General features: G+C 34.0%; 1 protein-coding gene and 1 pseudogene across 2 annotated transcripts in view; both read right to left on the bottom strand.

Moving 5' to 3' along the window:
• Window positions 1-8855: 8855 nt before the first annotated feature.
• On the bottom strand, window positions 8856-10896 carry LOC110032079 (annotated as a pseudogene).
• A 587-nt stretch (window positions 10897-11483) lies between these two features.
• Window positions 11484-26171, bottom strand: part of LOC110032074 (external alternative NAD(P)H-ubiquinone oxidoreductase B3, mitochondrial-like) — a 65499-nt gene continuing 50811 nt past the window's right edge. For both annotated transcript variants that reach the window (XM_020735586.1, XM_020735588.1), the window contains exons 7-10: window positions 21190-21462; window positions 20985-21106; window positions 12398-12517; window positions 11484-11768 (exon numbers count right to left, since the gene is read on the bottom strand). In XM_020735586.1, coding sequence (XP_020591245.1) covers window positions 11681-11768; window positions 12398-12517; window positions 20985-21106; window positions 21190-21462 — 603 coding nt within the window. In that variant the 3' untranslated portion in view covers window positions 11484-11680. The remainder of the gene's footprint in view (window positions 11769-12397; window positions 12518-20984; window positions 21107-21189; window positions 21463-26171) is intronic.

Raw genomic sequence — 26171 nt, 5'->3', positions numbered from 1 at the left:
CAAAAAGTTATGTTTATATTATAATTTTTTTTAACGTTAGACTGTAGCTAAAATGTTATCATCGCATCTAGCAAAAAGAGATGAGAAAATACAGATTTCAACATCAATTTTTTAAAAAAGCTGTCAAAATTTACCCAAACCGAGAAAACTACAGTGTGGTGTCATACCTCTACCATACCGCCGCCCCAAACAAACACTAAATCAAAACATCAAGTCATTTTTAATTATTATTATTATTATTTTCAAAAATTTACATACATAGCACTCAAATCTTATGCATTTATTTATCTTACACTTAGACTCTCATTTTTACAAAATCAACTCCCTGCCAATGAATGAAAATTTGGATTTCACGGTTGGATTGGAGTGACGGAAAAGATAAGTTGAGTACTTAGGGTCTTTTTGGGGCAGCTGCCTGCAGCTGATCCTGATAATTTGCTGATGAGCAGCTGATCCAAAAAAGTTGTCTGACTGTTTAGTTTGTGCGTTTGGAAAACAGCTGATTTGCAGCTGTTTCTGCATAAATGATCATTTTGACCCTAAACTGAATAAACTGTTGCGCTTTTTGATTTCTGTGGTTTGAGAACAGCTGATTCGCAGTTGTTTATGGAAAAATGACCATTTTGGCCACGTACAGTGGAGTTGTTCGCAATAGTAATATAATGGAACACATTCAATATACTAACATTAAAAAATATATACTAAACCAACACATAAAAAAAAGAGCAAGGGAGTTTGAATTATAAAATGAGAGCTTGGGTGTGGAATAGTTAAATGCATAAGAATTGGGGGTTTTGTGTAAATTTCTCTCTTGCTTTTTAGTGATTTGTGTTTTTTTTTAAATCATCCATATGAGCATGATTTCTAAAGCCTTATTCGATATTAAATTAAAAGAAAAAGAAAACATTGAATTGGAGTGAATTGTAAATGTAAAAATTATTTAAATAAATTTAAAATGATAGAATATGTATAATTAATTTAAGAAAAATATATCATGAAATATAAATTATATAAAAAATACATATCTTTTGTATTTTAAAAAATGATTGTCTTATTATTTAAATGATTATTTTCTTTTAAATCATTAAAATTAGGAATTTTTACATAACAATGACCCAAAATAATGAATATCATATTTTAACCACCTATATTTTAAATATAATACTTTAATCATCAAATACTGACTCAAAACCTTCAAGCCAATTTTCAAATGAAAGTAATACATAACCCTCAAATAACACACATAATCTATTCAACCATATGGTCTAATAAAGAGCAGCTTAAGTAAATCATATAAATTCATATTTATTAAATTCTTTGTCAACAGCAGTATTTAATAAAATTAAGATTAAATGAAGACAGAGAATAACTTGAGATGAAACTAGATTTATTAAATTTTAGATTTTTTAATTTAAATACTGCTTAAAGTGGCCGGAAGTAGGACCTAATGTTGATAGGCATTTGTAAATTCCTAAGCCCGTAAGTCCGTAAATCCACCCATCATTTGAATTTAATAAATCTATATTTAGGATCCAAGCCCAAATTACATATGCTAAATCCAAAATATTCATAAATCTAAGGAACTACAGCATTTTTGCCTTTTGGTTGGATTTAATAAATTAGGGAGTAAGTCCAATTAAAAGACTAACAAATATTCCCTATGAATTCCCTAAGAGTGAGTTTGGGCCGATTCCATAGTTTTTTCCCTTTACTAAAACTGTATTTTGCTTGAATACTATGTTTTTCGATCAGATCTGACTACTTGTGGTGACTGCTAGAAAGCTGCAATCTCTCTTCCAATAATATTTTTTTTTTCTGTAATAGTCATCTCAACTTTTTGAACAATGATTTCTTATTTAGCAGCTTCACAGTTATTGCTTCAAACAGCTGCAGCAGCCTCAAACAAACTCTAAATAAGTTATCATACAACCCCTAATTTCTTATACCATGAGAGAATAAACAAAGCAGAATACAGATAGAGATGCATGCTCAAGATTTATTAAAAAAATCTAATTAAAAAAATGCAGATTATCTCGAGATTTTGAAACTGGACACATAGCTAAGATCAAAAAACAAATAACTCACAATGATTTCCGAACAATAGCTCAAAATATAGGCGGTTAATAATATCAACGTAAAGATAACAAAACTAATTTCAAGGAATGGAATAAATACAAAAAAGAAATTTCAAATTTCATGTTAGAAGTTCTAGTCAGAATCCCAACAATGCAACAAGATTATTTAAAAACAAAGCAATAAACTCTTGGTAATGTGAATAAACTATGGTTGGAAAAATATATTGTCTCAATGACTACATGAAGGCTAATTTGTCGGGCGACAGCTAGGCATGGCCGGATGCTATGAGGTGAGGTGTATGTTGAGCTATCGTCTGTCAGTTGGCCATCCGAATGTAATATTTTCTCCCACTGGTGAGGAATTCAAGGGCGAGCATAAAAGAAATGAAGGGTCGCACTCAAGAAGAAGAGAATGTTACGTTTAAGGGGAGGTTCAACGAAAAGTGTCGTCATGATCATACAGAAAAGAATTGTTGCAAGGCCGCATGCAAGGACTGAGGGAATGCCACACACAAGATTTAAGAATAAAAAATGTGTTGAGAATTTTTGGGCAAAAAAATCGCAAGAATCGACGCAAAACAAGAAGAAAACACAGAGATTTAACGAGGTTCGACAATTTGCCTACGTTCTCGGGAGCAGAGCGGCGGCTTTTCCTTGAATTCAAAAAAAGAGTACAAGATCGCTTAGGGTTACAATACATTTTATATATATATATATATATATAGAGAGAGAGAGAGAGAGAGAGATAACACTGGCGTACAATATGCAATTACAAAATTACTCATGTATTGTGCCGCGGTGATGTTGCCCCCACACCCTCAACCCACATAACGAAACTAGCTCCGCTCCTCTTGCTCGCTCTGTTCCGCTTCAACCAGTGTCGCTTATCTGCTATATAAACCATACCTAACAAAAGATTGTTTAGTAGAGCTAATCAACTCATTTACACGCCTAACTGTAGCCATTAATTCTTTGATTAACTATGATTAAAAGCACAAAAATTGAACCGAGCGGTTTTACTAAATTGGGACTGGTTTGACGTTTCATTAGACTAGTTCACAGTAGGGCAGATCAAATTAACCGGTCCAGTAACATTTGAACAATTTTGCGTATATTAATTTTGGCTCTTTAATTTTTGAAATAAATTCATTCGATAGCATATAAAATATTTAGAAATTTTAAATATTGGTTTTTATTGTTTAATTGTAATACCTCAAAAAATATTTCAATTTCATTATTTTAATTTTATATACTTAATTGTATTGAATTTACTTCTTAATTTTTTTTCATATTATGATTTTTTTTTCTAACAACTCAATCACATGCGGTAAGCTCGAGCCGCGAGTTGGTAAGTTGAGCTGTCTCGAACTTAATATATCAGTCCGAGCTCTATGTTTATGGCCCCAATTTTTCCCAAAAAATAAACATAAAAAAAGCTATGAAGTTTGTCATTTGATAAGTGAGTCAAGCTTGTGTAAGGTATAATAAGTGCTATTTTTGTTTACACTTACTTCAAGCCGGAGAAAATATTATGTCCAAATATCACCCATTCTGATGGTCAATCACGGAAGGTCACATCAGCACAAATTCACATATATGATGATATAACATCTCACAATTGAATTTGTGTGGCGTCTAGACTGAGGCTCTGTTTCAAGGAGTGTCCTTCAAAAATCCAGTTGAGGAATCAAACTCATAAACATTCTGATAATGTAAATCTTTCATATCTTCCACTTTGTTGAGTGCGATCGAACATAAAGCTTACACCATCTTGAAATGGGAAAAATTATCAGGTGCGGTGTGGAAGCCCAATAGGAGGAGAGAGGATGCGGGGCCCAATAGGAAGAGAGAGGGGGCATGAGAGAGAGAGAGAGAGAGTCCTGATTAGGGTGTAAATGAGCTGAGCACGAGCAAGCCTGGGCTCAACTCATGCTCGACTCGTTAAAAAACATCACTGTTTGTGTTCGACTAGTTTATATTTCAAACACAAAAATGTTTGACTTGTTTGCTTAGCTAGTCGAACACGAGCTATTCAAGAATAAAAAACTATTTTGAGAATCCTAGTCATGCATGCAACCGTTAGAGGTGTAAACGAGCAGAGCTTGAGTGAGCCCAGACTTGGCTTGTTAAAAAAAAAACAATTATTCGTGTTCGACTTGTTTATGCATTGAGCTTAAAAAATTTATTTATGTTTAACTCACTTGCTAATCAAGCCGAACATGAGTTATTCACGAATAATGAGCTATTTTGATAACCTTAATCATACAATAGTAAGATGTTAAGAGTAAGACGAGATTTAAATCTTGTTATTTATTTTAAAATATTCATTTAAATAGAATTTAATATATTTTTAATTAGTACTTATAATTGATTATAAATCTTTGTAGCGTTGTAATTAATTATTTATTTAAAAATAACACTCATGAGAGAGAGAGAGAGAGAGAGATAGAGAGAGAGAGAGAGAGAGAGAGAGAGAGTAAAATAATAAAAACTATTTAAGAGAGAGAGAGAGAGAGAGAGAGAGAGAGTAAAATAATAAAAACTATTTAAGAGAGAGAGAGAGAGAGAGAGAGAGAGAGTAAAATAATAAAAACTATTTAATCAATTGAACAAGAGCCGTTCAGGAATAACAAATTATTTTGACAGGCCAAACCCTATTTCCACGGTGCGGACTGTGTACCTCATAATTTTTCCTCAAAACGGACTAATATTTCAATTCAAGCCCGTGGTTTTCCCATTTTCCTAGCGACCCACAAGTTTCCTTCTTTTTTTCTTTTCTTTTATTGGCCCAATGAAAGCGACTAAACTCCTGCGGCCCACCGGAAAAAAGTAATTCCTCTTCTATAAACTTCATCTCTTCCATCCAAAACCCACTTCTCAAACTTCTTTCCAACCTGATTGTCCGATAAGCCTGCGGGACATGATCAGAACCGTGCTCCAGGGCAGCTCCAAGGCGGCGCAATCCGCCGGGGAGCGTGCATCCCGGAAGATTAAGGACGGCGGCGGCGGTAGCTCTTCTTCGCCGTCGAATCGGTCGAGACGGCTCGCCGGTTCGATCGGTTCATCGAGGAATCTGAAAACCGGTCTCCTCTCCGACGAGGTTAAGCGGCGGAGGGCCGAGGAGGCGCTGCGTACCGTCATGTTTCTGAGCTGCTGGGGGCCGACTTGATTGATGTTTTGTTGGATTACGAGGAGGAGGATTCAGAGTTTGTAAAGTTCATGGGGGTGTTTGGCTGCGAATTTATTTTGAACTCGTGGCGTGATGGGAGCGAAGGTCACAACCAAGCAACCCTAATGTAAATCCATTAAATCTGTCAGACGGAACGACTCTGGAGAAGACGAAACCAGAATAAATTTGATTCAACAGAGAATTTGATTTGGGTTTCTTTTCGTTTTTTTTTTCTTGCGTTTGGCCGAATTTAAGTTAAATTGACAATTAAATCCTGTTAAAAAAGTTTCTTGTGTGTGCTTGTATTATTGTTCGAAGGAAATTACTTTCTTGAAAAAATAAAAATAAAACAAATTGATACACATACTTCGACTAAACAAGAAAAAATTATTTGATACGGATATAGAACTGCATATGATGTTCAAGCTCCGCTGTTTATTAGAGTAAAGATGTATTTCAGTGTGCCTCATTTTTTATTTTTATTTTTTCTTTAAAAAAATTGATGGACGGTGAAGATCAGACACCGTATGCATTTTTACGTATGGTGTTCGTATGGAATAATTTCTTCGAAACAAGAGAGCGAGAATGAATTTTAGAGTAATAAAATTTATTTTAAATTGTGTAAAATAGTTGTCTAGTTTATTAAATATAATAAATTTGATAAGTATAAAAGTTATTACATTCATTTTGGATTCTGGACAGAGAAGTTGAGAATATTTGATCTTTTTGGAAAAAAATGAGTTGTTTTTTAAAATTTATTTTTCTGCCTATAAATTTTAGTAATTTGCAAATATAAAATTACAAATATTTATTGCAAGTCTTATGGGATTAATATCCTTCCAATATTTAAATCACTGTTTTTATAATGGTCATTTTGCAAAAATGGTGTGCGTAAATATATGATTAAATTGGCCCAAATGCTGATCCCAAAAGAAAACTTGGTTTAAATCTTGCAATATTTTATATGGTGGTTGAAATCCATATAAAACTGAAAACACATGCATGCATACCACTCAATTCTTACGTAGTTACATACCTAACACCTAAACTTTATTTTCTTACATTTATACCACCCAAATCCTTCATATCACATCTAACATTTCACTATCTTAGCTTTAAAAAAGTGAAATGCACTTTTGTTCTTGCACTCATAGATGAAATGATAGATATGTAAAAATTGAAGTTTAGACATTAAAGATGTAAATACATGAGACTTGTGGTACGTATGTAAATCTTCTGCGCTTTAATTGATAAGAACTGGGTGGTGCTGGTATGCTTGTAAATCTTCCATAATTTAAATTTGATGTCATTTTCCCCACAAGACTGGCCACTTGGCAACCTTATCACAAACGAAAGGAAACAAAAAAGGCCATTATCATAAGGTTGATGAATTGTCCTGCCTCCATTATTTCTTATAAGCCCATAATTCAGATTTGATTTTTATTTTTTTTTATTTTTTAGTTACTAAACTCTCAGAGCCATTCTATTTGTTTAATTGGTCTTGTCTACATGAACAAATGTGCATCAAATTTATGGCTAACTCCCTAGTTGTGCTTTCAAAGTTCTAACCATTAAGTTCTTGTTTGAGAAGGCGGCGAAACTCGTTCCATTGCAGCGAGCGCCGACGTGTGAAATTACTTTCATTTATCGGAATCATTCCTTGTGATTTGTCTTATCACTAAAGGAAGCAATTTATTTCAGATGCAAGATTTATTTTTGAGAAAAAATTTAACTTTTTATGAGATGTAATGATCAAATCATTAGGAGGTGTGCGCCCCGAAAATAAGTAAAAAATATCATTAGATTATGCGATGACTCGGATTTTTGAGAGTATTTTATAAGTCTTAGAGCTGCTTATAAGATCTTATAATCAATATTCTACAGACCTAACCTTTCTAAAGATGTTAATGAATACATTAAAAATATGATAAATGCTAAAGGGTAGACAATATGTTTTAATGCACTTAAATTACAGTTTAGAGGTAGAAATATTAGATGTTTGAGTTATAGACATTATAAGACCATTTTTATGATCTTTAGAAAATCAGTATATTTTGATTGCAATAAATTATGTCTCAAAATGGATTAAGGCTTTTGCTCTACCTAAAAGTGATTCACAAGGTGTACAAAACATTTTAAGGAAATATATTTTTAATAGATTTAGAACACCAAGAGTTATTATTAGCAACAGAGGGAATCACTTATGCAATAAATGAATTGAGACATTAATTGCTAATTATGAGATTAAATATAAAATTTATTATACATATCATCCTCAAACTATCGATTTAACAAAAATCTCAAATAAAAAGATCAAAAAAATTTTAGAAATAAACTATTAACCCTAAAAGAAAGGATTAATTTCTTAAGCTGGATAATGCACTGTGGGTCTATAATACTGCTTTTAAGACTCTCATATAGGTAAGATTACTATGATTGAATGAGTTATAGAAGATTAAAATATAAGCACATGAGAATGCCGAAATTTATAAGAAAAATATGAAAAAAATGGCATTATTAAAAGCTCATTAGAAAATATTTCAAGTAGAGAAAGAAGATTTTATTATTTAAATCATTATTGAAACTATTTCCAAGAAAATTAAAGTCCAGGTGATATGGTTCATTCAATGTAGTAAAGGTTTACCCCTTTGGAGTTTTAGATATTGATGATAGAAAGACTGCCCACATTTTAAAGTTAATATATAAAGGTCGAAGCCTTATTTATGTAGATATAGAGTAGGTTCTTGGGAAACCATTGACTTAGGTCATCCCAAGTAATGATCTGTTGATGTTTTTTGAGAGGCAACCCAAGTGTTGATTTATTGTGTTTACTTATATTTTTGCAATGTTTGCTTCAATTTAATGTGTGTGCCTTATCTTGATTTAGAAGTATAGGTTTTTCAAATTCTGCACCAAGCACCATCACGCCCCACCCAAGCTATATATCGCCACAAGCAAATATCGTAATGCCTCCTTCCTTATCTACATGACTTTATCCCATTCATTTTCACAGATTTATTTAATTACCACATCACTGCCATTCTTGCATTGTGGCTCCAATCACATTTTCTATAAATACCTCTATTTCGTTTATCACCTCTTCAAGCTACCAATCCATACCTAATGTCTTGAAGAAGTTTGAGAGGTGCGGGCCCAATCGCCCTTGAGTTCTTCTCCAACACAAAAGAACAAGTGTACGATAAATTTTTTGTTCGGGGAAGCAAGTATACTTTAGTTCCACCCATATCAACTCACTTTTTGGACTCCCTGACATTCCTAATAATGATTACTCTCAGTTTATGGCCTTTGATTTTGATCTCCTTGAAATCATAAATTTTCTAACTGATTCTCACATTGAGTGGCATCTTTGAAAGCGAGATTAATTAAATTACCTCCCAATGCCGAGTCAATAGTCTGACATTACAATTTTACAAAACATTAACTTCGGGAAATATTAGCAAGGCGACTCGGGATAGGGCTTCTTTGAACTATTTCATTCAAAAGGAGTAAACCATAAAGACTACAGCTTCAGATGATAATACTACATTTGAGAGATATGAGAGTTCCTCTAGACTTAGCTCTTCAGAATCTCAATCAACTCCCCAGGGCTCTCAACATCTCCAATCAAGTTGGTGAGCTATGAGACCTCCATTTGCTGACACATACCACACATTATCTGAATTTTATGTTAGATTCTTCAGAGTTTAACAAGCTCTGATCTTTTTAATTTGCTTCCAGTCTTCAGAATCTGAACAAGGGAAGCGAAACCCCTGCTGCAAAAGGGCTCCTTTAGAAAGATTGAATTTTGAAATTACCAAGATTGCTTCCAATGGTTCTTCTTAAATGCTCAAGTTACTGAATTCAAGTAAACTCATAAAAAACTGAATGTTATTTTCAACTTCCTTCGACATAATCATTACCTGGTTTTAATCTTCAAAAAGAATCTTATTCATGGCTTCCAATGTTGAGGATTGCATCTCCAAATCTCCTGTCTTTGGCCTCAAAAAGAGATCTTTGATGTAGAATTTCATGACTTCTCTATTGGCTCTACACTTGCAGGCTTTGCCACAAGGATTGCTCTAGAGTTCACTACTGCCTGAAGCGCAGAGTTCAGTAAGATGTTTGTTGAGGATATCCAATCTTAACGATGATTTATCAATATTATTCTTCATTAGAAGCTTCACTCCATTGTAAAAGCTATTACAACAATGATCTTCAAGCAATTGGATCTTAGTCAAAGTTGTTGATACTTCTTTTAATAGCTTTCAAAGAAGAGCATCCTCTAAAAAATCATGACTTTGAGCAGCTTTCTTCAGATGGGAGTTGAGCTTATCAAGCTTGTCTCTAATAGCGTGCCATTTGAAAGGGAAAGTGGTGATGAAATAAGCGGAGTAGATGAAGGAACTGATAAGCTGATGAAAGGAAGGTATTTGCTCCGTCACACTAGTTTTTTATTATAAATGGCAAATTGAAAAAAAATCTTTGTATGTATATGAATTTATAGCTAAAATTTGACAAACGTTTTATCAAGGAATTTGATGAGAAGGTAATATTAGGCTAACGGAAGGGGTGCTCGGCCTCCTTGGTCCTTTAATATGAAAGTATGAGAGTTGTAATGGAGGGTTGGTCTTGAACGTGGCTTGGCAAAGAATGTGAAGTAAGCTTTTTTCTTACTAATTATGAAAGTATTTTGGTAGTAGAAGTAAAACTAGCTAGGTAGGACTTTATTTTATATCAATATGGTCATGGGAACATAAGAACATGAGTGGTTCATACTTTGGAATTAAGTTTATTTCGATTTAATGATTTGCTCATAAGTGGATTTGAGAGTGAGATTTTAGGTGCTTATGTGCTGTTATTTGTGTGTGTGTGTGTGGAAGATTTACATGCATATCACTCAACTATTATGTATTCACATAACTAGCACCTAAAATTCATTGTTTACATCTAAGCCATTTTTTTAACTATGCATCATAAAAGCGTATTTCACGTTTTAATTGTTAAAATAGTGGTAGTTTTGATGTCATATAAGAGATTTGTGTGATATCTATGTGAAAAGTAAAGCTTAGGTGTTAGATATGTAAATACATAAGAATTTAGTGGTATGCCGTATATATATATATATATATATATATATATATATATTCCCACTTCGCTAACCATTACTAAGATTAGCGAGTTATCTAACCATTTCTTGATAAAGGAAAAGAAAATAGAATTGTAATGGAAGTTTAAGAATATGTGTAAGAACATGGAGTTATATAATTATTTAACTTTATGTTTAATGACTTAAAAAAATATTAATATGCTTTTCATATGGCATATTATTAAATTATTTTGGGAGATTTAATAATAAATCCTATAAAAGTATTGATGACTACAGAGCTTAGTGAATGAATAACAATGGTCAAACTATGCTTCGTAAATGATGGCGGTCAGGAGATGGCAATTCTGCAACAAAAGGTGAGCTAAGATGGTCGAAAAATGATCCTATAACGATGAAAAGCAATTTATTTTGGTGAGATGAAGATTATAGTAGTGATTATTCAGGTTAATACTAAAATGGGAGATTTACAGACATACCACTCAATTTCTATGCATTTATATCTCTACCAACTAAACTTCAATTTATATACCACCTTACCTATTCATGAAATGTTCATAACGCTTTTAAAATTAAGATAGTGGTAACTTTCATGTGATATAAAAGAGTGGTATAAATGTAACAAGCAAAATTTAGTTTGTTAGATATATAAATACATAGGAATTGGGTTGCCTGTTGATCAAAGCCCCCAACTAAAAGATTTTTAGTCACAACTGATAAAGTTCAATTATTAGACATACTACAACGCAGATTCTCTAATGGTTTAACGTCAAAACTAGAATATCAGAAAGAGCATTAGTCCACCACTCATCCTAACACATGGGTGATGGGGCTTATAAAAAGCTCACAGTTAACAAGGAGCTCATGTTTGCTTATTTTTCATTCATTTCTTATACAAATAAATTAAAATGAAAACAAGTTTGAGAAATTAAGTATCATGTTTCACTCATTTTGGCTCAAATCAATTAAAAAATAATTAATTCTATTATTATAATATTTTTATACTATATTAAAAAAAATCATTTTTATTTCCTAAATTATTTGATTAATTTTGAACGAAACAAATGTTAATTACAAATTTAAATTTGTGGGCAGTTGGCAAAGCTGCTGTCTTACAAGTTCAATACTTTCTGGGTTTAAAAAAGGTTTATTTCATTATCAAAGTAACTTGGGTTTGTTCGAATATTTACACAAACATCCAGTTTTTAGCTATTACTCTGGATTGCAAAAACAAATAACCGGTTCAACATAAAACAAAGGATGTCATTGAAAAAGCTGCTCTAAAGAAGAGGATGATACAGATGAAAATCAAATGGAGGGAGAAAATTGCGATTATATGCAGCTAGAATCCCTTCCAAATATGAATCGTCTTGTCCAGTCTGAAATCACCAGAAACCTTGTCCGCCAACTCACCTGTTTACTGAACGTGGAATCAAAATATTAGAAAGAGAGAATAATAATGAATTAATAAGATGATAAATTATTGAAGGAAGATTTACATAGATGCCACTCAATTCGTATGTATTTATATATATAACACCAAAAGTTCAATTTTTTACATATACCACTTTCCTATACAAACTTTTTCAAAGTGAAGAAAGAAGTGATTTTTTTTTGGTCAAATGAAGGGAATTTTTTTTTTTTTTTTGAAAATAATCATATGAATGAAATGTAAAAAAGTAAAGTTTAGGTGTTAGATATGTAAATACATAAAAATTGGGCGGTATGTATGTAATAAGGGCTCAGGAGAAGAGTATTGATGAATATGATATGACAAAGGATGGCAAACAAAATTGTTACACACTTAATTAAGGTTGCAGTGATGCAAGAAGAGCTAAATCAATTTTACATTTCTATGCTGTATAGAGCCTTTACGCATTGACGAGGATTTAGCAGATGAATATTGGATTGCAGTGATACATGAAGAGTCAAATATATTCACTAAAAATACATGTTCGAAAATTAGTACGAAAACCCAACGAGAGAGCATTAAACCACCCAAAATGTATCAGGAATGTAAACTTGAACGTTTTCTACATGCCATAATACCTTGCGTATACAGAATACCATAACCACTGCGAGCTATGGCCTATAGAGATCCAATCTCCTGGTAACTGTGCAGCGGCTTGTTCACCTCCTAATGGAGCAAATTGACCCAAGTGTTTGTACCTTAAGTGAGAAATTGTAACAAAGATTGTCAGATGATAAAAAAAAATGGCAAAGATGAATCAAATATGACGGACAAAGGAGTTTTGAATGAATAAATTCTTCAAAATAAGATGCAGTTTTTAAACCAACAGAGGGCAGAGCAAACAAACTGCATAGTTCTTCGAATTTTCAGCTCTGAGTATCATTTGTAAATTCCGACGACATTATAAATAAAGGAAGTGAAACTTTTACCAGGGACCAAAAATGACAAAATAGTCGAAAATATTTGCTTTTCTGGAGGGGGTGGGGGAATCACAAGGCTGAACATAAGCCCCAAATATTCTCTATTTTAAATAGTTCACAAATAAAAAATGATGTTTGATAAAAATCAAATATAAACAAAAAAAGTGATAAATTTCAGAACTCAAAAGACCATAACCACATGCTAAAAATTCTAACTTCAACGTCTAATTGACAAAAACATATATGTTTTCTTTAAAGATCTTACAAAGGATTTATTCAGTTTTCCTTCGCAACAATATGGATTTGACCATGTTTCATCACTTTTCCAATACCAGCTTAACAATGCTTAGCTTTATAATTGTTCGACAATAGATTTGAGCGCAAAACTTAAACCTAAAAGATTTTTTCTCAGATTTCCTTGTTTAGCCAGCCATGCAAAATCCTTTTGACTAGTCCTGATTGCACAATCTGATTCCACCATTTCAATAGTCTATTTATTCATCTTATCATCCAAACAGATGGGAGAGCTACTTATAATATGTTAAAATATAATAATTTTGTTATTTAATGAAATTTCAATAATGTAATGGAGCTATCGCCCTGCTAATAGGGTGAGGAAAAAAAAATGCAATGGCCATAGAGCCCAAACAACTTCTCTGTCTATCCTAATGCAATTTCTCCTCAACATTCCTTGAGAAGAGCCCCAATGAAAAGTACAATCTATAATCGAGAGAAATCTAGCTCTTGTAGTAATTTATAAATATATGGAATGCATTTTTGCTTTTTATAAATTTAGCGTGCATAAAACTTGTCGAAAAAAAAATCGACTTCTGTTAAGTAAGGTAGAGGTAGACCTAGGAAGACTTGGGCTTATTGTATAAAAAACAATTTTAATTTATTAGAACTAAATGAAAATATGACACTAAATAGGATGCAATGGAGGAAAAGGATTCATGTAGCCATGTAGCCAACCCCAAGTAGTGGGATTAAGGCTTTATTGTTGTTATTGTTGTATACTTCAATTGTCCTTAAGTTGAGAGCCAAAAAATATTAAAGACTGGAAAACTGAGAAGGATTTCGACTGATGCTAGGGTAGACCGGACAGCTACCATAGAAATCATGGAGGAGATTGATTGAGGACTGCTTTGGAAACCCTTGATTGGTTTTATTCATTTCCTATTTTGTTTCTTTATTTTTTTAATTCAGATTTACTTCATTTCGTAATTCAGATTAGATATATTTGATAAGTTTGTAAATTACGGGAAAATGTTTTCCTATATATATGTACCCTAGATGTGAACAATAAGATCAAGGGAATTGCTCCTCTCCAAATTTGTTGTCTACATAGTACCGGAGTTTGGAACAAACCCTAGCTTCCAACAACCACCAGGTTCTCCTCTATCGACCTGCAGGCCCGCATCCTCTCTTCCATGCAGCCAGCTCCCTACAGAAGTCTCCCTGTTATTGTCTGCCTGCACACTTCTTCCAGGCGCACCTCCCTGCAAGCCACTCCTCCCTACAGGCTTCCTCCAGGCACACCTCCCTGCAGGCCTCTCCCCCTTGTCCCCGCAGGCCCCTAGCCAGATTCTCCCTATCCCTGTAGACCACACAGCCGGAATCTCCCTGCAATAGGCCTTCCTTCACCGGAATTTTCCCTGCCGCAGGCTCATCTCCACTAGATTATCACTGCTGCAGGTCCTCCTCCATAAAAAAAAACTCCTTCTCAAAATATCCAGGGGCTTATGACCAAGTACAGGATGAAGGCGCCGAGCCCTATTCCAAAGATCAATCCGAAATCAAAGAACAGGAATTCTATCCAAAAGGCTCATGAATACTCTACTTTTATCACAAATCAAAAACTCAATGGCCATGACTTCCTTCAACAGTCTCAATCCGTGCTTATGTACATTTGTGAAAAAAAAAAAGAAATATCTCACAAGAAAGGGCACAATTCCTAAGCTTATTGATTCTAACCACCGCACATCGATGATTCAAGATCATATCGTGATATGTGGGCTAGTCAACCAACAACCAGTAAAGTAGGAGAAATTTTGTTTCTCTACAAGACTATCAAAGAAATCTGAGAGGTTAGAGAAACATAATCCAAAGCTGAGAACACTGCAAAGTTATTTGAGATCACAACCAATCTTCCTGATCTTCGTAAAAGAGAGTTAAGCGTCACCCAATACTTCAACATCTTGATAAAATATTGGCAGGAATTAGATATGTTTGAAAGACATGTGGAAATATACACATGATGTCGTGATGTTTAAGCGGGCAGCAGCAACTAATTGAAGAAGCAGTCATGAAATTGTTGTAAAAGAAAAGTTGTCTTTCAAAAAATCAGACAACTTTTTGACAGTCACCACACTTTAATAGCTTATGTTGAAAAAAACAACATTCCACCGTAGAAATTTCTAAAAAGCAAGAAGAAAGTAGTTTCCCAAATAGAACTGTGGTGGCGGTCTAAAAAGCAAAACAAACAAAAAGCAGTCCCAAACAGACCCTAAATCCATTATCGAGAAGAGAACCATCAAATTTCTATTAGGGCCAACTCAAGAATTGGATGAGGTGAGAGGGAGGATCATGAGAAGAAAGCCTCTTCCATTTACCAGTGAACCGTTTGGTAAAGTCAGGAGAGAAGAGAGCAAAAAGAAGCTAAGGTTGACTGAAAATGAGGGTTCACCAAGTGCTAAAAGCTCAGCCCAATACACTCATAATTCCTCCCATGACTCAAACCATAAGAATAATTGTCCTACACTATTGCAAGAAGATTGGGTATATCAAGGATAAATGCTGGAAATTCCATAGAAAACCTACACATTATAAATCTGGACAAGGAAAGAAAGATTAAGAGAAAAAGACTAATAATGCTACCACATTTGAAGGGTCGGTTGAACCATTCACCAAGGAAAAGTTTGAAATACTGGAAGAACTCCTTTGAGGTAATTTAAGCAGCACACAACACACCAAAATAATATATCATTCTCTCATCTTGTCATCAATGGGAGATTTAGAACTTGGATAAAAAATTCAAGAACCTAAAATCATATGACCGGAGACATTAATGCTCTAGTCAGCTATCAAAAGGCTTATGTATCTAGATCGATAAAACTTGCAGACGGGTCTCACTCAAACATTGTTAGGAAAAGAGATTTGGAGCTCTCTCGGGATATTACTCTTTCCTCTATTTTATATGTTCCATAGTTGAGCTGCAATTTAATTACAATCGTAAGCTTGCTCATGAAAAGAAATATATAACTAGATTCCTTGCAAACTCTTTTGAATTTCAGTTGGAGTGAGAGAAGATAATTGACAATACTGAAATGCATTAAAGCTTATACTACTCAAGGAAAGTCTCTCTCTAAATATAAATTATTCCATCTTCATATTTACTTCAAATTTTTGAGTTTGTTGAGTCTGTCTAACAAAAATCAATTCTTATTATGACATTATCGTCTGGATTATCATAATTTCAATCATGTTGCTAAGTTATATCATCATTTATTTATCAATAAAAAATTTAATTTTTATTAATGTAAAATTTGTCAACTTGTCAAACACTCGAAATAGTTATCTCATGACTCAGTACAAACACTCCCTTTTTTTATTAGTCACAGTGATATTTGCGGACCTTCAAAGGTGAAAACCCTAAGTGGGTCAAATGGTTTGTCTAATTTATTGGCGATCACAATATAACCACTTGGGTATTCCTAATGAAAGAGCAATATGAAACATGTCAAAGCTTTCATAACTTCCATGACATGATTCAAACTCAATTTTAATGCAAATTCAGATCCTCAAAACTGATAATACAAAGGAATATTTCAACTCTAACCCTTGGATCCTATCTTTGAAAAAATGGGGTCATCCATGTGAGTTTATGTATATCACATAAAAATTGGGATATATCTGAGAGAAAGAACAACCATAGGTATCCCACTTAAATATGAAGTCTCATTGTTCTAAAATATTATTGGGTAGAAGGGGTTCTCACCGCAGGATACCTTATCAATCAATGTCAAGTCAGGTCCTTAACTCCAAAACATTTATGTTTAGACGGTTAATTATACTCACATAAGAGTTTTTTCTTCTATTATACCAATTAAAATCTTTACGTGTGTATTTTTGTTCACATCTATTCTCATAATCACACAAAACTTGAACATAAATAAGTCAATACTATTTTTCTCAAGTATGCCACCAACAAAAAGAGATATAGGTGTTACTCTCATGTTACCAAAAAATACAACTTCATGGATGTCATATTTTTTTTAATTCAATCATACTACTCCAAATCAGATGTTCAAGGGGAGAGTGCAAATGAACATAAATCATGGGACGTACTTGATGACACCTATAAAACCTCACCACCTACTCCACCTAGCCCTCCTATCCTAGTTGAAGATGTCCAACCAATCCAACCTGAAGTCCAAAACTAAAAACTTTGTGTGTACACAAGGAGGAAGAAAAACCTTGAGCAGGTAGAAGACAACTTGCAAAGACAAAACTGCTCAAACTGAAATTCAAGTGCGCATTCACCTGAAATCTCGAGCAAAGATGAGTCTAATTCTCATGAGTTATCCCTTTCATCTTCTGATGCTAGTGAAAAGGAAAGTTGCATTAGTTATCCAATTCAAGAGTATGTAATTTATAGGAAGCTATCCTCATCCTATGAAACATTTTTTTCTAACCTTGATAGTATGCATATTCATAAATCCATTTTTGAAGCTCTTGAAAAATTTAAAATGAAGGAAAGAAATTGAATAGAAGATTCGAGCACTAAAACATAATGACACATGAAATTTTACTCAACTCCCTTGAGATAAAAAACTGATTGGGTGCAAATAAGTGTTCAATATTAAATAAAAAACTGATGAGGTTATTGAGAGATTCAAAGTCAGACTTATTGCGAAAGATTTCACTCGTCTACGAAATTGAATATCAAAACTTCTTCGCACCAATTGCCAAACTTAACATTATCAGAGTTCTCCTTTCAGTAGCAATTAACAAGGAATGGAGACTGCATTAACTTGACAAAAAATAGCTTTATGAATAGAGATCTGAAAGAAGAAATGTACATGGAGATACTACCATAACTTGAGAATGATTCCAACAAACACCTAATAAGCAAACTCACCACACCTCTCTATGGGCTTAAGAGATTACCAAGTGCTTGGTTTGACAATTTGCTAAAACTATAAGATCTAATGGGTATTCTCAAGGCCAAGTTGATCGTACTCAATTTGTAAAACACACACAGGGAGGTAAGAATGGTGCACTGATAGTATTTATGGATGTATGATTCTGACTGGTAATGGTGAAAGAGAGATTCTCAAAATATCAAAAAAATGCTTGCCACTGAGTTTGAGATTAAGGACCTAAGATCCATTAGATATTTTATAAGTATGTAGGTAGCAAGGTTCAAGGGAGGCATCATTAGATCACAAAGAAAATAATCTGATCTACTAAAGGAGGCGGATGAATGAATGCAAATTTGATTATACTCCCATGGATCCCAACCAGAAGTTGAATAAGAAAGAAAAAAATGTCTCTATGGATAAGAGAATATATCAAAGATTCAATGAAAAACACATATACATGTCACATACAAGGTCAGATATTGCATATTTGATCAACATTATAAGTCAACTAATGAATAACCCAAATGAAGAACATTTGGAGATAGTGTACAAGATTATGAGGTTTCTAAAAAAGACTACTAATTATGGAATAATTTTTGAGAAAACAAGAAACCAAGGTAGAAGTGTACATTGATGTAAGTTGGGCTAGGGAACTTATTAAACAGAAGGTCCACCATAAGTTATTGCTTTTATGTATGGGGAAATTTGATTATATGAAAAAATAAGAAGCAACCTAAGGTTTCTAGAAGCAGTGTTGAATCAGAGTATAGTGCTCTTTCTTTAGGAATTTGTGAAAAGATCTGAATTAAAAAATTGTTAAATAAATTGGGGTGTACCTCCAATAAGCCTATATAAATATTTATTACAATTAAGCATCTATTAGTATTGCCAAGAATCCTGTGCTTCATGACAAGACCGAGCATATTAAAGTTGATAGGCACTTTATCTCTAAAAAGGTTTATGAGGACAAATTGATGATATCTTCACCAAAGCACTTCCTTTAAACAACTTCTCAGAGTTCAATATCATGCTTTGTCTTTACAACATCTATGACCAAGTTTGTGGGGGAATGTGAAAAACTGAGAAGGATTTCCACTTACATGCTAGGGTGGACTTGTCGGCTACCATAGAAATCATGGAGGATTGATTGGGGACTACTTTGTAAACTACATAATTAGTTTTATTCCCTTTGTATTTTTTTCTTTATTTTTTATTTTAGATTTATTTTGTTTTTATGATTTATATTAGATGTATTTGGTAAGTTTGCAAATTATAAGGAATTATTTTTCCTATATGTATGTACCATACATGTGAATAATAAGATCAAGAGAATTTTTCCTCTCCAAACATATTTTCTATGGAAACAAACACGTCTAATATTCAAAACAGACCAACTATTAAATATGGGGTTCTAAAACAAATTAAAAAAAAATAATTCATCATCAGCAGCAGCCACCGCCGTATTCCAACTAGCAAGGGCAAGCTCTATGAAACCACATTTTCTATTTATTTGTATTAGGTGCTATATGCTCTATAAAAAATAATATATAATTTTTTTAATAAGTTCTAAGCCATATTAACTTAAGATCTCTCAACCTCATGATATTTTATCAAACCATCAAATAAGTGCATTTTATACTCCTTTTGTACATGTGTATATCACATTATCTTCAATAAACAACATTCTTATAATCTCTAACATAGTCAAGCCTTACTATATCCTTCATAACTTTCCACACTTTTATCTTCATACTCATTCTTGCCATACTTCACTTGGCTATCAACTACTACTATACTACCTAGCACTCTCGGAGGTCAAAGCCATACAAAATAATACGTCTATCTGCAATTTTATAGATTTAACTTTTAAGTCTTCATGATATTGTTTTATCACATAATACTTGTAAAACAATTGTCCATTTTAATCACAGCCATAAACTTAGAAGTTATGTCCTTAATCATGTATGCAATTTATATAATATATCAAAGATAAATAACATTAGTACATTTAAATATCACTTTATCTTTTGATAATATTGGTTAATAATGATTAATATTACACCCGCTAAAGGTGAGTATCATATCTTACTCTTTGTTCAATAAAAATGAATCCCTTTGGCTTAGAAATATTTTGTCCATCGTTATAACGTTCCACTTATTTCAAATTTTAATAAAAATACAAATTATTAGGATTATAACATTTGAAAAAAAAAACTGCTTACTTTGAATATCCTTTGTAAGGATCTTCATAATTAATACAAAATAATATAATATCAATATTGTATCTATAAAAAAAAATTCATGTAGTCGTTTCACAATTTGCTAATATACGTCAAAGCTCAAATATCTACTTTCATTTTAAAATAACTTTGACATAAATCATTTTTTCTCAATGCCCGCAAATGCAAACTCAATTCTATACCTCCTCAAAATAAATAAAAATCATATGAAAATCCATTCTATGCCCTCTTTATCAACCGTTTCGATAATGGATCTAAACAAGAAAAGAAACAAACCTACAAAGATCATTTAGCCTGTACAAGATACAATATAATCTGACATGATAAGAACACAAAAAAAAATGGATAACCTAACAATAATGGAACTGTGGAAATACTTATGTCATCATGTCACCTTGATAGGTAGTACCTCTATCATAACTACCCATGGTCGACCAAATATTCTTCTGCAAAAGAAACTTTCGCAGATTTCCAAGCTAAAAAAAGTTAATCCATTGAGTAAATTGATTCCTCACAGGCATGATTGCATCATTATTCAATGTTTTGATATGCCATAACAAAAAGGCATTTCTAAGAAAATTTTGTGTTTAAAAATATGATGCATGGAAAGAGAAAATATAACACAATAAAGGAATATCAAGTTTGAGAACTTGTGCTTATAAGATTTATTTACACTATTAGGACGATAGTCCTGCTTGATAAAATATAACACAAAAAAAGATTATCGACTTTGAGATCTCGTGCTTGTAAGATTTATTTACACTATTTGGCAGGTAGTCCGGTTCAATACAAAAAAATTAAGCAAAAAAGTTGAAACATGACATTATGGTGTAGAAATATGAAAAGAAACAGAAAATATACCGAAAAGGGCGGAATTGGTGACGGCCACCCTCTCTGATGCGCAGAGGACCTTCAGGATGCTCTTCAGCGTCCTTCATTTTATTAAAACATCTGGCAAGATAGGTCCCTTGCTGTGCAGCAACCTGAAGAAAACACTGATCAGGTTAGAAACAGTAAGAAATTCAGAAACAGCAATAAGTCAATTTCCACAAATTCAGAAAACAACCTGTGCTGTAGCTGGAAGTGTCTTTACTTGTGAATCCACGTCAGTAAGAGCTTTTCTGAACTCTTCTATGTCCACTTCTATGGCCTCTTTCTTAGCATCACCTTTAGAATCCTTTAGAAGTTCAAGAATGCTGCTCATTCTCTTGCTCTTCAAATATAGTTCCACTTGGGGATACCTTAAGCAAATATCTTCTAAAACATCCTGAATTTCTTTCACTGTTAAAGTTCCAGAGTTATCTATATCCGCTATCCTAAATATTTCTGCAATATCTTCCTGATTTCATGAAAAAAGAAAGTCAATTTGAAATAGTATACTTCTATTATCAACTTCATAGACTAGATTGTCATAAGTTTATTCTGTAAGTTTTTTGGTTGCTAGACAAATCAAAATTCGATACACTGATCTTAATTTAGTTTCAAAGAGAACATTTTGGATCAATTTTATATGGAGACCAAATTAGAAAAATGTGATACTCTGAGACTAAAAAGCTACATATGAGTAGTCATGAGACTAAAAATCTCAAGACATGTTTTATTTTGAATCTGAAACTATTATCCAATATCCTGTGCATCTCAAAGCATCTACATAGCTGAAATCATGTTTTTTTTTATTATTGCTTAAGAAAATGGAAGAGAAGAAAACACTATTGCAACGATCTAAAAGTTTAACAAAGAGGTGGAAGTGGAATAACAATGGAGAGGGAATATGCGAGATAGATGGAGTTTGGAAGGGGGTAGAAGAAGTTTAGCGCCTTTCCAGGCTGAAAACAGTGACAGAACCCAAAATAATGATCCAAATGGGCACAGCTGCCATGAGAGATCCACAACCTATCTTGAACAAGCTTCAAACACACCACTTGTAAAAGAAAGAGGATATAACATGCCTTAGGGCAAGCAAATCAAATAACACAAACTCCAAATACATAAACTAAAGCAAAAGTCCCTAAACCAGGTTCTTAAACAGCATATAACTCTATTTCATTTCAAAATAAACATAAATATAGGCCCACTAGGGCCAATCCACCCCTACAAGAATAAATAATCTTGAAATGAGACATCTGGGATAGGAAATACCATCATGATTCTTGCCTAAGCAGAAATAATCCAGCTCCTGTGTCACTCTCCCAAGGTAGGAGAATCTTCATCTTCTCACGTGGAGACTTCTGAATGATAAAGATAACACAAATATTATAGTCTTCTGACAAATCAATTTTAGTCATTGTCATTAATCCTCTTGATAACTTTGAATGGTCCATCTGCCCTAGAAATCAATGTTCCAAATAAAACTTCATAAAATCTCTTCTTCAGTCTAATCCACACTAAATTCCCCTCATTGAAGAGTATGACCTTCTTGGAATTATTAGTCTGCTTCTGATACCAAGTGTTTTACTTCACAATTTATATCCTTACCTGCTCATGTAAACTTTGAATATCTGACTTTAATCTCTGCATCCAAGCTAACTCAGTAGCTGGAAGTATCGACAATAACTCCAAAGGAGTGAGAGAATTTCGTCCGTATATATAAACAAATGGGTTGAGACCTGTGGACTGACCAGCGAAGCAATTATAGGTAAACCCAACCAGTGAAAAAAATTAAATTCCATTAATGGACATTTTTGCCTACAAAGTATATAATGAGTTTTCCCAAATTGCAATTTATAATTTTTGTTTGTCAATCTGTCTAAGTGTGTTGTTAAACTAAACTGAAGTTTTGTACCTGATTTATCTCAGAGAATCTCTAAAAGTGGTTGAGAAATTTCATATCTCTATCTAAAATGATGGTTCTGTTGTGATATATATGAAATTTAAAACGATCGACGACGAAGTGAAAAAATAGGACCAAAAAAATTCACACCAAAAGAACACAGATTTACGTGGTTCGGCAAATTGCCTACATCCACGGAGTTGTAGAGAATTTTACTAATTGAGGAATTTACACCGCTTGATCACAACGACAATTACAGAAGAAAGTCTCTCACTTTCTCACTCTCTCTTCTTCTCTCTCTACACCGAGATACATTGAAGAAGAAGAAAAATAAGAAAGAAATATACATGGGAGAATCAAACCTGCAGCTATTGCTTTTTCCCCCCAATCTAAGGCCTCAACGAATTCCTACCAACCAAAGGGAGAACCCTTGCCTTGCAAATTACTATCTCTTCTTCTTGAACAAAAATGTCGAAGCCAAATGGAGGAGCAATCCAAACCTTTCGCTACGTTCCTTTTCTTCTTCTGCTTCGCAAAAGACCCTAACCTCCTGTTCGCGACTTCAAGTAGTGGTTCGCAAAATATGAGAGGCGGGAGGCGGAAGAAAATAACAGGAGCAATTTTTTTTTTTTACGTTTTCGTGGACCGTTTCCACTTAACAAATCTCTCACTTGGAGACTGATACACAAAAAAACGACGTTCTTCCTCCTCAAACTGATATCCTTTACTGGCGGCGTAGTTCATTTCTTCAAACGTGATATCCCCTACCTCTGCAACTCAAGGTCAATGTCTTCCCCCCAGAAGACCAACTGAAGCTACACACAACTTCAGTTTCTGCATAGTAACACCCTTTGTCAACATATCAGTAGGATTCTGGCTTACACAAACTTTCTCGAGCAACAATTATCTGTCATCCAACAATGATCGTATCAAGTGATACCTGATCTGAATGTGTTTAATCCTGGAATGAAATGTTGGATTCCTGACAAAGAATATGGTGCTCTGACTATCACTGTATGGAGTATGTCCATCTGATCCTTCTTGCCTAATTCTTTCAAGAAGCCCTGTAGTCATATCATTTCCTTTGCAGCCTCTGACACTGCTATATACTCATATTCTGTAGTAAACAACGAAACTGTCTTCTGCAGATTAGAGCCCCATGATACTGCTGTGCAATCAATAGTATAAATATAACATGTAGTACTTCTTCTGGTATCAATGTCTCTAGCTAAATCAGCATCAACATAGCCCCGTACCTCTGAACTCTTTCCTGCGAAACACAAGCAAGTTTCTGTAGAGCCTCTTAGGTACCTCAAGATCCACTTCACTGCTTCCCAATGTTCTTTTTTAGGATTACTCATGTATCTGCTACAACTCCCACTGCATGGGCAATATCCAGTCTGGTGCAAACCATAACATACATAAGTGAACCAATAACTGAAGCATAAGGAACCATACTCATGTGATCTCGTTCCTCCTCTGACTTGGGTGACTGGTTCTTGCTGTGTCTGAAGTGACTTCCCAAGGGTGTTTCAACTGGTTTGACCTTATCAATGTTGAACCTGCTAAGTACATTTTTCACATACACAGCCTGAGAGAGTCTCAACATGCCGCTGACTCTATCTCTGACAATTCTCATGCCAAGAATTTGTTTTGTCGCTCCCAAATCCTCCATTGCAAAGTGCTTTGACATCTGCTCCTTCAGATTATTGATCTCTTCAATACTAGCACCTACAATAAGCATAGCATTTACGTACAACAGTAGGATGATATAAGAATCAAAATACCTGACATGACAAACAGTGATCTGCCTGACATCTGTTGTACCCTGCACTGTGCATGAAATTATCAAATTTCTTGTACCACTGTCTAGGAGCTTGCTTCAGGTCATACAAGTTCTTCTTCAATCTGCAAACTGCTCTTCCTTTCCCTGAATCACGAACTCTTCAAGTTGGTGCATGTAGATGTCTTCTTCAATATCCCCATGAAGAAATGTTGTCTTCACATCAAACTTGTCTTCAAATAAACCTGCTCAAGGAAGAGATCTTCAGTAGCCACCATTGACAGTATCTTTCTGATGGTTGTAAGCTTCACCACAGGAGAAAAAATCTCAGAATAATCAATATTGTGTTTCTGCTGAAAACCTATTACAACAAGTCTAGTCTCGTACCTTTTATTGTCATCATGCTCAGTCTTCACCTGATACACGCCGGTACACCCACTTGTTGTGTAATGCATTCTTCCAAGTTGGAAGATCTGTTAACTCCCAAGTCTGATTTCTAGCAGAGAATCCATCTCCTTCATGACAAGCTTCCACTTGCTCGAATTTTCATCTTGCAAGATTTCTTCATAACTCTAAGATTTCTTCATAACTTGCAAGATTTCTTCATAACTCTGAGGTTCTTCACCATCTGTCAGCAGAATGTATTTCAAAATTGGAGAATAACGCTGTGGAAAACGTCTAGCCCTTTCTGACCTACGAACTGCAACTATAGGGGTAGATTGCTCTGAAACTGACAGTAGAACAATAGGAATAGATGCCCCGGATCCACTCTCCTCATGACTAGCATATTTGTCCTGCACTGTGACCTCTGGTAAATCATCAAATTTTACCAACTCCGATTCCTTCAGTGTTGTTTCAGAAACTATACTGAATTTATCCTTGTACATAACCTTCTCATTGAAAATCACGTTCCTGCTCCTTATGATCTTCCGACTATGATCATCCCAGAAACGATATCCAAAATCCTCATCTTCATAGCCAATGAAATAACACTTCCTTGACTTAGCCTCAAGTTTATTACGAGCATCAGAATTAATGAGAATATAAGAACGACAATCAAAAGTCTTAAGGTGATAAAATTTTACCTCTTTCCCACTCCATATTTCTTCAGGTAATTCACACTTTAATGGAGCAGATGACCCCCTGTTGATCAAATAAACTGCAGTGTTGACCGCTTCTGCCTAGAAAGTAGGTGGTAGTCCGACGTGCAATCTCATGCTTCTAGCCCGCTCATTAATGGTTATGTTCATGCGCTCCGCAACACCATTTTGTTGTGGTATCCCCGGAGTGGTCTTCTCCATTCTGATTCCCTGAGCTACACAGTACTCCCTAAACCCACCATCAATGTACTCACCATCATTATCAGACCTCAGAAATTTCAACTTTAAGCATGTCTCTATCTCAACCATGGTCTTCCAAGTCTCGAACACACTGAATACATCAAATTTATACTTCAAGAAATAAACCTATACATTTCTGCTATGATCATCAATGA

This window comes from Phalaenopsis equestris, unplaced genomic scaffold, assembly GCF_001263595.1.
Source record: "Phalaenopsis equestris unplaced genomic scaffold, ASM126359v1 Scaffold000878, whole genome shotgun sequence".
NCBI lineage: Eukaryota > Viridiplantae > Streptophyta > Magnoliopsida > Asparagales > Orchidaceae > Phalaenopsis > Phalaenopsis equestris.
This window is presented reverse-complemented; position numbering and strand designations above follow the sequence as displayed.